Here is a 12,912-nt window from a genome sequence, read left to right on the forward strand (position 1 = left end):
GGATAATCCACTGCAAGACGTGCCATTGCACCGCGGTGGCTCCCATTTTTTGGGTTAAAGTGCTTCCAAACTTATTATATGTTCATAAGAAACAAACTCTATAATGTTTCGGCAATATCCAAAAATATATGTGCTTCCTGCAAAATATGTTTTGCACATATGTTAGAAATGCGATTGTTTTGGAGGTTGCAGGTTCTCCGTCATAATACAGTGAAACTCAGAGTGTCTAAACTTGGACACTCTGAAAACCGGGCACCTCGAAAACATGAACAGTTGTATGGGACGTTTGCTATATTAAAACATAAAAATTAACCTCTCATAGCTAGACACTCTCAAAGGTGGACAAAATTTAGGCGACCATGGGTGTAACATGTAACATTAGGTGCATAATGAATTTTAGTTCCTGAAAGTAACTTAATTTCTTAAATAATGAACTATGTTAGATATAATGATTAATTAATTCCTTCTGTGAATATTTGTGAAATCATAGCTGTAAAATTCTGAGCAAGCAAGTTAACAAACGTGCCATTATCCTTGAGGACTTGCGTACCGTCTCCATTTGTGACTGCTGACTTAACCTGTTGCTGTTCTATATTAAATTGTATCAAAATTATGAGATATGAGCTAACAGCGCCACAAAACTGAAAAAAGAAAGATTTTTGTTTTTGTAAATTGTCCGCATTAGAAAAATCAAAATAAAATAAAAAATAAATAAGAACTTACGCCAGAAAGTGTATCCATATTCAATGTAAAATAAGCACATGCATTAAATTCAACAGCATGATTGAATAGCTTCAACGACAAGTGATTAACCTAAAATTGAAAATCAATTTACTGCCGGTTAATACAATGTACTTGCAAATCGCTCTCACCATTTCATAGATTTCCTCCCTGTCAGCCGATGTGGCGCATCGATGTATGCATATTCCAGTTTTCTTACATTCCAGGCTAGTTAACCAGCTCATCATTAATATTGTAATGCATTTTGCAGACACATAGAATAGGTATATGATGGTTAATGCCAAACTATTTGCTGATCGAAATAGCGATGGAATAGTCTGTTGATATAATAATAATGAAAGAAGTAAGATTTTACAAATAAGAAAGAGTTAAAGATATATGACAGGGTTGATAAAGTTGTGCTTTTTTTGATACATTTCGTCTGCCAAGAGCACCGTGGCACGATCGCGAGCCATTTGGTACTTTTTCATCACAATTACTCTATATAGAGTTATTTTGCCCTAAATGTGAACGTTTCTTAGATATCAACTCAACTCTCAAAACTATAAATAGAGAACATTGAAGAGATCAACATATTCTAAAATGAGGATATTTTAGTTTTTATTGCAGAATCTCAACATTTTTGAGAGGAATATTGTCTATACCACATTCGTCCGCAAATGTGAAACGTGAAATGTGATTTTTTTCTACCACTTTTATTATAAGATAGTGTACATATATTTTAAACACCCAGAAGGAGGTACTGCTTCATAAACTTTCTATTGAAACTTTTGACAAAATTTTCTATGGAAATAAAATTTTGTCAAAATTTTCTATAGAAATAAAATTTTGACAAAATTTTCTATGGAAATAAAATTTTGACAAAATTTTCTATGTAAATAAAATTTTGACAAAATGTTACTATAGAAATACAATTTTGACAAAATTTTCTATAAAAATAAAAATTTTGACATTTTCTATAGAAATAATATTTTTACAAAATGTTCTAAAGAAATAAAATTTTGACAACAATTTCTCTAGAAATGAAATTTTTAAAAAATTTTCTATAGAAATACATTTTTGACAAAATTTTCTATATAAATAACATTTAGCAAAATAACTTTTTATACCCTCCACCATAGGATGGGGGTATATTAACTTTGTCATTCCGTTTGTAACACATCGAAATATTGCTCTAAAACCCCATAAAGTATATATATTCTGGGTCGTGGTCAAATTCTGAGTCGATCTGAGCATGTCCGTCCGTCCGTCTGTTGAAATCACGCTAACTTCCGAACGAAACACGCTATCGATTTGAAATTTGGCGCAAATAGTTGTTATTGATGTAGGTCAGATGGTATTGCAAATGGGCCATATCGGTCAACTTTTACGTATAGCCCCCATATAAACGGACCCCCAACTTTGGCTTGCTAATCCTCTAAGAGAAGCAAATTTCATCCGATCCGGCTGAAATTTGATACATGGTGTAATAATATGGTCTCTAACAAACATGCAAAAATTGGTCCACATCGGTCCATAATTATATATAGCCCCCATCTAAACCGATCCCCCGATTTGGCTTGCGGAGCCTCTAAGAGAACCAAATTTCATCCGATCCGGCTGAAATTTGGTACATGATGTCTGTATAACCATGAAAAAAATAGTCCACATCGGTCCATAATTATATATAGCCCCCATATAAACCGATCCCCAGGTCTGACCTACGGAGCCTCATGGATGAGCAAAATTCATCCGATTCGGTTGAAATTTGGTAGGTGGTGTAAGTAAAGGGTGACACGGTCAAAATTTGGCCAAGGGAAAACGCGTGTAAATCGGTGAAATCGTTTATTTAAAAAATCAAATTAAATTTCTTTTTCAAGTTCAACTAGTATAAAATTCAGGAAAAATATTCAGTTAGGCTTTCGCTTTTCCAAATCCGAATTGCCGGGCCTCACGCTTGATACCTGCCACCTTCTTCGCCGCAGAAAGCCAGTTTGCCTTGAACTGCTGCTCGTCCTTAGCAGTTTTTTGGTCTTCTTTAGGTTCCGCTTGACAATAGCCCAGTATTTCTCAATTGGGCGGAGCTCTGGCGTGTTGGGAGGGTTCTTGTCCTTGGGAACCACCTGCACGTTGTTGGCGGCGTACCACTCCATGGCCTTTTTACCGTAATGGCAAGATGCCAAATCCGGCCAAAACAGTACGGAACAACCGTGTTTCTTCAGGAAAGGCAGCAGACGTTTATTCAAACACTCTTTCACGTAAATTTCTTGGTTGACAGTCCCGGAAGCTATGAAAATGCTGTTTTTCAAGCCACAGGTACAGATGGCTTGCCAAACCAGATATTTTTTTGCGAACTTTGACAGTTTTATGTGCTAGAAAATATCTGCTACCCTTCCCCTTCCTTTTGCCGTATAAAACTCCTGTCACGGAAGCTGCTTGTAGTCGGCTTTGATGTAGGCTTCGTCGTCCATTACCACGCAGTCAAACTTCGTCAGCATCGTCGTGTACAGCCTCTGGGATCGCGCTTTGGCCGTCGTATTTTGTTTATCATCGCGATTTGGAGTCACTACCTTCTTGTAAGTCGATAGTCCGGCTCGTTTTTTGGCTCGATGCACGGTTGTAGACGATACACCCAGCTTATTTGCGGCATCTCGGAGAGAGAGGTTAGGGTTTCGCTTGAAACTACCGGCAACTCTCTTTGTCGTCTCAGCGGCTTCCGGTTTTCGATTTCCCCCCGATCCAGACTTCCTGGCTGTCGACAAACGTTCCCCAAACACTTTAATTACATTTGTAACGGTTGATTTGGCAACTTTTAGCGATTTTGCCAGCTTTGCGTGCGAGTAGCTGGGATTTTCGCGATACGCGAGCAAAATTTTGATACGCTGCTCTTCTTGCATAGACGGCATTTTGACAACTGAAGAGTGAATTCCAAAATCAAAATAGGAGCAACATTCTACACACACACACACCTTCAAAACGAGGGGTGTTCAGGGGTGCAAAATTGAAAGAAATACGTCAAGTTTATATTGACCAAATTTTGACCGTATCACCCATTACATACCTTTTTTGTCTAAAAAAGTCACGTGTGGACTAACTCACAATTTAGAAAACGATGTTAAGAAGTTTTAAGATACCACAACCCAAGTAATTCGATTCTGGATGACAGTGTTTCGTAGAAGTTTCTACGCAATCCATGGTGGAGGGTACATAAGATTTGGCCTGGCCGAACTTACGGCCGTATATACTAGTTTTTTTTTTTTTAATTCTAAAAAAAATCCAATAAGGTCTAGATTTAAATATAAGTATACAATAGTTTTTAAATTTGATATTATGAATTTTATCACTTTTTGGTTCTAATACATTTTTAGTACTTTTTCGTCGACATCATTTTTTTTAGTGTTCATTTATTTCCAAAATATAAATTTGAATAAACTTAAATAAACAAAAGTTAACAATATTTTGTGTAGCGGATCTATATACAACGTCCCATGCAAGGGCACTCTAGTATAATAATTATGTTATAACTAGTTCTTTTTTTAAGATTTACAATTTTTAAATTATTTAGGAAATAATAATATATACATTTGTAATGAAAAATATATACAAAAAACATCACTTTTGGATGGGTATTAAATAAAAAAGATAGGTCTAGAAAATAAAAGAGAAAATAAATATGCAGCTTTATATGTAACCACCAAAATTTTTTCGGTTTTGGTTTTTGCGTTGCGCTAATATCTTTAACTGATATGCTAGTCTCGTATCTAAGTTCGTCGACATCATTTATCGTCCCTGATATATGAGGGGTATGAGGCCTTTCTTATTTCGGTATTAAGGTGGATATTAAGTTCGAATTTAGCCGCTAAAATCGTCATTTTTTCACGATTACTTTTCTTTAATAAACCATTTTAAAGAATACAAACTTTGTTAAAATTTGCTTTGGGCTATTCCCATCAAGTTATAATGAAATATGCAACAAATATGTATAATTTTATGCCTTGTTTTACTGATTGTGTTTTCACTTTAGTGAAAAAATGACGAATTTAGCGGCTAAACTCCAACTTAATACCCACCTTTAGATCAAAAAATATTAATCATCAAACATCGAAGCACTTTCGCCACTCCGATTGAGGCATTTGCAAAAGATACATTCTCCAGGTATCGTTAACCTCACATTTAATTTTTACGTACGGGGCTAAAAAGAAGTCCTTTGATGCCAAATCTGGATGATCGATGTTTTGAGTATTCTAAAATTTCGTTGGTTTAGTTGATGTGTGAGAGTTCGCATTATAGTGGAGAAGAGTGATGCGTTTTCGATGTTTTCCTAAATTCTTTCAAGACAGGTGGAAAAACAAATTCCTGTGTACCACTAAGAATAGACTGTTCTGCATTGTACTGGTACGATTGCGAAATATCCAGAAGCAGTTCTTTCGACCAATCGACACGAGCCTTTTTGAGCCACTGACAAATTGTGTGCGATTCAACGTGAACAAATTTTTTGGCAGTCCAATGTTCATATAATATTGAATATATGCTGGTCCCACTAATGCCTAAGGTTGTCTCAATCTCACTATAGCTGACATGACAACCTTGCAATGGAACAACAACTACTTTGAACAACATTCATTAAATTCGTATCGGAGTGAACTACCCAGCAAAAACTACTTCAGCAGTAAGAGTTTAGTTGCGCTTTTTGGTATACAATAAAGTAGGCAGTGCATCCACACTGCATGAATAGATGGCAATAACGTAAACGAGTAATCAAACTAGTTTATTCATTCGTTTACGTTATTGCAACCAATTCATGCAGTATAGATGCATGAAAGGTAGTGCTGTTTTCCTTCACGCCTACTCTGCTATACTCAAGATTATATATCACTTCTGAGCAATATTTCTTTTAAAATGAGCAATTATATCAGCTATGTAGAAGCTGCTCTAAATCGGAACATCGCCCACATAAATCAGCGCTAATTCCATTTTTTGCTCCATTTTTTGCTGGGTAGGAAATCGGTAGAATTCACCAGAAAGGAAACATTTTGGAATAGGTTGTACAAAACGAATAACCGAATAACTTTATTTAAATAAATGTGTAGTTCCAATAAGATTTTAATCGATCAAGAGAAAATAGAAATTATATAAAAACTTAAAAATCGCAATAAGCTAGAGCATCATCACCATCTGTGATAGGTCCGTCAGTCAAAATTTGTACCAATTTTCCGTAAGTATATTTCAAAGTTGGTTAATAACTTAATCAAATTTAATAACATTAAAAAAAAAATCTGAAATACAAGCAAATATCTTAAAACAGACAAATGGAAACATCTCGCATATCAATGACTACGTAAAATAAGGAATTTTTAGCACTTCAAAAAAAAACTTCAAGTGAAGTAAAAATTGAGTTCATCTCTAAAAAAAATTATACAGCACTAAGTTCGGCCCGGCCGAATCTTAAATACCCACCACCATGAACCAAATATTAGGGTTTCCTTTGAAATTTCAGGAGGGCTTGAGGACTTGACGACACTTCCCGAAGATAAATTTAAAGATTTCACCTATGAGGACTATATCAGATTCTGGATTTATAAAAACCATTTTTGTTTGAGTTTTAGAGGAATCATTAACATCTCTTGTAAGTGTGCAAGAAAATTATAAAATAACGTCTTAATTTGAAACATTAAATCTGTGGAAGTAAAATCTGGAAATTTTACATTGAGTTTCAAGCAATTTTCATGATCAGTGCGCCTTCTACACCGTCAAGAAGTGAAGTCGGTCTATATGGAGGCATTATCAAATGGACCGATAAAAACTTAATCCGATACACGTTTTTGTGAGCCTAAAATATCAGAATATTTACAAATGCAGGCAAATCAGATAAAAACTACGGTTTCTAGAAACCCAAGGAGTTAAATCGGGAGATCGTTCTTATGGGGGCTATACTAAAATATGGACCGATACTCACCGTTTTCGGCACACCTCTTTATGACCCGAAAATATCTCTAGATTTCCAATTTCAGGCAAATAGGATAAAAACTTCGGATTCTAGAAGCCCAAGAAGTAAAATCGGGAAATCGGTCTATATGGGGGCTATACCAAAATATGGACCGATACTCACCATTTTCGGCACACCTCTTATGGTCCTAAAATACCTCTAGATATCCAATTTCAAACAAATTGGATAGGAACTACGGTTTCTATAAGCCCAAGACCCAAAATCGGGAGGTCGTTTTATATGGGGGCTATACCAAAACATGGACCGATACTCACAATTTTTGGCACACGTATTTGTGGTCCTACAATACCTCTAGATTTCCAAGGTAAATTGAATAAAAACTGCGGTTTCTATAAGCCAAAGAAGTAAAATCGGGAGATAGGTCTATATGGGGGCTATACCAAAATATGGACCGATACTCACAATTTTTGGCGCACCTCTTTATGGTCATAAAATACTTCTAGATTTCAAATTTCAGGCAAATTGGATAAAAACTACGATTTCTATAAGCCCAAGACCCCAAATCGGGAGGTCGTTTTATATGGGGACCATACCAAAACATGGACCGATACTCACAATTTTTGGCACACGTATTTGTGGTCCTACAATACCTCTAGATTTCCAATTTCAAGTAAATTGAATAAAAACTGCGGTTTTTATAAGCCCAAGAAGTAAAATCGGGAGATCGGTCTATATGGGGGCTATACCAAAACATGGACCGATACTCACCATTTTTGGCACACCTCTTTATGGTCATAAAATACCTCTAGATTTCAAATTTCACGCAAATTGGATAAAAACTACGATTTATATTAGCCTAAGACCCCAAATCGGGAGGTCGGTTTATATGGGGACTATATAAAAACCTGGACCGATATAGCCCATCTTCGAACTTGACCTGCCTGCAGACAAAAGACGAGTTTGTGCAAAATTTCAGCACGATTGCTTCATTATTGAAGACAGTAGCGTGATTACAACAGACAGACAGACGGACAGACGGACATCGTTATATCGTCTTAGAATTTCTCCCTGATCAAGAATATATATACTTTATATAGTCGGAAATCGATATTTCGATGTGTTACAAACGGAATGACAAACTTATTATACCCCCATCACCATTCTATGGTGGTGGGTATAAAAATAGATTTATTTAAATCTGAAGTTCTTTGGTCATTATTATATGCGATTATCTTGTGAATAAAGTCGGTAACATAGAAGGTTTATATGATCATATTTGTGCAAATAGGATGGTGCATTTATATACAGGTGATTCCTGAGGACTATTGATTTCTGATTGTTTGATAGCCACATTTCGAAACTCACCTGATTTGCATAGGCACAATAATAGAAATACAATTGCGCCGTAATCATTACAAATCCATAAGCCATAAATGCCAAATTCGGAAGAGACCAGACACCATTAATATCTTCACCCATTGAACAAAGTTCACTATGTAATTGACAGAGTTTTTCACATCGATTTTCCACCATTTCTATGGATAACTGCGGCATCAATGGAGAATGTGAAATATTCGGTTTGCTAGTAGTTTTTAAATGACCCAATTCTTGGTTATAATTTACTTTTGGTGAGACTTGAATAATATCTGTAGGTTGAATTTTTGACTTCCAAGATTGTTGATTTGATTTTTTGCCCTTCTCCAATTTGAAAATCGCCATATTACTTTGTTTCTCTTTGACGTCATTTTGAAGATTTTGTGCCAGCATATTAAATTCCTCATTTACGAGTTCAAAGCGATATTTTATAACCATCATTAAGGAACTAAACCAGATTTTATCCAAGGCATTGCAATGGGTTGGAATTGCTGTAAAGATCCATATTAAATTTAACCACGACTCATGATTGACCAGAAAGGCAAAGGTGAAGATGCAAATTAACGACTCGCATAGAGTTGCCACCACTATTTGGATTAATATTCGATAGTACAGGAAACCATTATTCACTTCTATTCCGAGGTCCATAAACTCATCATCAATGTCTTGAAGTGTATCAAAAACTTCTATGAATTTATCCTCTTTACGTAAATAGTTAACACGATCAGTCATATACATGAATATACTGAAAAAGGTTAAGAACAGTCCCATAGCTACGGTGAAATTGTCTGGAAAAGAAAAAATAAATAAGAAGAGAAATAAGTTTGGCCATTGAAGCTTATTTGTATATATAGGTTTAGGTGGATTTGATGTAGCATCAAAACAAATAAGAACAAGCTAATGATATCATTCGAAGTAAAACACACATACACCTACACAATAAATTGGGATCTTTAGATGCATACAAGTTATCTGTTCACCGTCTAAAAATAACAATATGCTCTTGAAAGATCTTTGGGGTCTCATGAGACCTTAACGTATATATGGTAACAGGTTGGCTGATAAGTCTCCGGTCTAACAAAGAAAAACACATTTTTTTTTGTCAACATTCGTTTCTATTATTCAACATAGTTCCCTTCAAGAGCGATACAACGATTATAACGACCTTCCAATTTTTTTATACCATTTTGGTAGTACTCCTTCGGTTTTGCCTCAAAATAGGCATCAGTTTCAGCGATCACCTCTTCATTGCAGCCAATTTTTTCCCTGCGAGCATCCTTTTGAGGTCTGAGAACAAGAAAAAGTCGCTGGGGGCCAAATCAGGAGAATACGGTGGGTGGGGGAAGCAATTCGAAGCACAATTCATGAATTTTGGCCATCGTTCTCAATGACTTGTGGCACGGTGCGTTGTCTTGGTGGAACAACACTTTTTATACCCTCCACCATAGGATGGGGGTATATTAACTTTGTCATTCCGTTTGTAACACATCGAAATATTGCTCTAAGACCCCATAAAGTATATATATTCTGGGTCGTGGTGAAATTCTGAGTCGATCTAAGCATGTCCGTCCGTCCGTCCGTCTGTCCGTCTGTCCGTCTGTCCGGCTGTCCGTCCGTCTGTGGAAATCACGCTAACTTCCGAACGAAACTAGCTATCGACTTGAAACTTGGCACAAGTAGTTGTTATTGATGTAGGTCGGATGGTATTGAAAATGGGCCATATCGGCCCACGTTTACGTATAGCCCCCATATAAACCGATCCCCAAATTTGGCTTGCGGAGCCTTCCGGAGCAGCAAAATTCATCCGATCCGGTTGAAATTTGGTGCGTGGTCTAAGTATACGGTCTCTAACAACCATGCAAAAATTGGTCCATATCGGTCCATAATTATATATAGCCCCCATATAAACTGACCCCCAGATTTGACCTCCGGAGCCTCTTGGAGGGGCAAAATTCATCCGATCCGGTTGAAATTTGGTACCTGATGTTAGTATACGGTCTCTAACAACCATGCAAAAATTGGTCCATATCGGTCCATAAATATATATAGCTCCCATATAAACCGATCCCCAGATTTGACCTCCGGAGCCTCTTGGAGGAGCAAACTTCATCCTACCCGATTGAAATTTGGTACATGGTGTTAGTATATGGTCTCTAACAACCATGCAAAAACTGATCCATATCGGTCCATAATTATATATAGCTCCCATATAAACCGATCCCCAGATTTGACCTCCGGAGCCTCTTGGAGGGGCAAAATTCATCCGATCCGTTTGAAATTGGGTACCTGATGTTAGTATACGGTCTCTAACAAGCATGCAAAAATTGGTCCATATCGGTCCATAATTATATATAGCTCCCATATAAACCGATCCCCAGATTTGACCTCCGGAGCCTCTTGGAGGAGCAAAAGTCATCCGATGCGGTTGAAATTTGGTACATTTCGTTAGTATATGGCCTCTAACAGCCATGTAAAAATTGTCAAATTTTATTACTATAGAAAGTTTTGTCAAAATTTCATTTCTATAGAAAGTTTTGTAAAAAGTTTATTTCTATAGCAATGTTTGCCAACATTTTATTTCCATAGAAAATTTTGTCAAAATTTTATTTCTATAGAAAATTTTGTAAAAAATTTATTTCTGTCGAAAATTTTGTCAACATTTTATTTCTATAGAAAATTTTGTCAACATTTTATTTCTATAGAAAATTTTGTCAAAATTTTATTGCTATAGAAAATTTTGTCAACATTTTACTTCCATAGAAAATTTTGTCAACATTTTATTTCTATAGAAAATTTTGTCAAGTTTTTATTTCTATAGAAAATTTTGTCAAAATTGTATTTCTATAGAAAATTTTGTCAAACTGAATTATATACGTATTTAATCGCCCTTTTTTTGTTTAATATATACCCCTTATGGACTAACTTACAATTTAGAAGACAGTGTTAAAAAGTTTTACGATACCTTGCCATCGGTAAGTGTTATCGCAACCCAAGTAATTCGATTGTGGATGACAGCCTTTAGTAGAAGTTCCTACGCAATCCATGGTGGAGGGTACATAAGATTCGGCCTGGCCGAACTTACGGCCGTATATACTTGTTTCTTCTTCATATGGGGTCGTTTTGCCGCGATTTCTATCTTCAAACGCTCCAATAGCGCCATGTAATAGTCACTGTTGATGGTTTTTCCCTTCTCAAGATAATCGATAAAAATTATTCCATGCGCATCCCAAAAAACAGAGGCCATTACTTTGCCAGCGGACTTTTGAGTCTTTCCACGCTTCGGAGACGGTTCACCGGTCGCTGTCCACTCAGCCGACGGTCGATTGGACTCAGGAGTGTAGTGATGGAGCCATGTTTCATCCATTGTCACATATGGACGGAAAAACTCGGATGTATAACGATTTAACAGATGCAAACACCGCTCAGAATCATCAACACGTTGTTGTTTTTGGTCAAATGTGAGCTCGCGCGGCACCCATTTTGCACAGAGCTTCCGCATATCCAAATATTGATGAATGATATGACCAACACATTCCTTTGATATTTTTAAGGCCTCTGCTATCTCGATCAACTTCATGTTACGGTCATTCAAAATCATTTTGTGGATGTTTTCGTCGGTAACCACCTCTTTCGGGCGTCCACTACGTTCACCGTCCTCCGTGCTCATTTCACCACGCTTGAATTTGGCATACCAATCAATTATTGTTGATTTCCCTGGGGCAGAGCCCGGAAACTCATTATCAAGCCAAGTTTTTGCTTCCACCGTATTTTTTCCCCTTCAGAAAACAGTATTGTATCAAAACACGAAATTCCTTTTTTTCCATTTTTTCACAATAACAAAAGTTGTTTCACAAAAGACGCTCTATCTCACAAACTAATTGACTTTCAGACGTCAAATTTTGACACGAATCATTTGAAGGTTGGTACTATATAAAAATAATATGCATTTAATACTAGCGACGCCATCTGTCAGACCGGGGAATTATTAGCCAACCTGTTAGTCTAAGCGAGCCTGAATCTTAATTGGGCTGCCACTTTAACCTAACATATATTACATATAGACTAACATACAATTTAAAAGACAATGTTAAGAACGTTTAATATACCTTGCCATCGGTAACGAAATACTACCTCAAGCCAATTAATCGATTGTATTTAGATAAAAGTTTAAAATAGAAATTTTTACGCAATCTAAGGTTAAGGGTACATAACATTCTGCCTGGGCAAACTTTCGACCGTATACATTTGTTTTCTCTTAACTCACCTTTTTCCATCGAATATTCTGGATCATAAAACAGCCATACCATTAAATTGTAACTAATGAAAACGTACACCATAATGACAATAACCAAACAAGTCCCAGTTAGAGACTTCTCCAAATGTTTATATTTGCGAAACTCTCCAAAATCCTGAGAGATAATGCCGAAACATTTGCCAATATAGAAAAGCAGGGAAAACTGCTCCAATATAGGCCTTGGTAATAATTGCCTCCGTTGTCCGGTTTGGTTGAATGTTTCCGTTTTCTTATATGCCATTGTGCCTTTTGCAAATACCTATTTCCTACAGAGACGACAATCAACAGTGAATATGGTAGGCCATCATTTAAAACCAATTATCACTTAAGTGTCGATGTGCCGTGCCAATTGTCAACGCATCGAATCGATTTGACAGGAGGTGGGTGGAGTGCGGTGGAATGTCTGGGTGATCTGTTGAATTGATAAAATTGTAATTATTGTTTGCTTGATTAAGTAATTAAATTTTATTTATCTTTTCATTTCCCAATTGCTTTGTAAATAAATAAATTTTGATATTGCTATCGTATTGCCCATAAAATTACAATAAAATAGATAAATGATTGGGTGAAGACTTTT

The 12,912-nt window shown here is 36.3% G+C and overlaps 1 protein-coding gene across 1 annotated transcript; it reads right to left on the bottom strand.

Moving 5' to 3' along the window:
* Positions 1-366: 366 nt before the first annotated feature.
* LOC142229995 (gustatory receptor for bitter taste 66a-like) lies at positions 367-12,597 on the bottom strand. Its single transcript, XM_075300601.1, has 5 exons — positions 12,306-12,597; positions 8,033-8,829; positions 873-1,058; positions 724-813; positions 367-641 (listed from the first exon to the last, which is right to left on the bottom strand). Exons 1-5 carry the CDS (start codon positions 12,574-12,576, stop codon positions 453-455), a joined length of 1,533 nt encoding a protein of 510 aa, XP_075156716.1. The 5' UTR covers positions 12,577-12,597; the 3' UTR covers positions 367-452.
* Between the last annotated feature and the right edge of the window lie 315 nt (positions 12,598-12,912).

This window comes from Haematobia irritans, chromosome 3, assembly GCF_050003625.1.
Source record: "Haematobia irritans isolate KBUSLIRL chromosome 3, ASM5000362v1, whole genome shotgun sequence".
NCBI lineage: Eukaryota > Metazoa > Arthropoda > Insecta > Diptera > Muscidae > Haematobia > Haematobia irritans.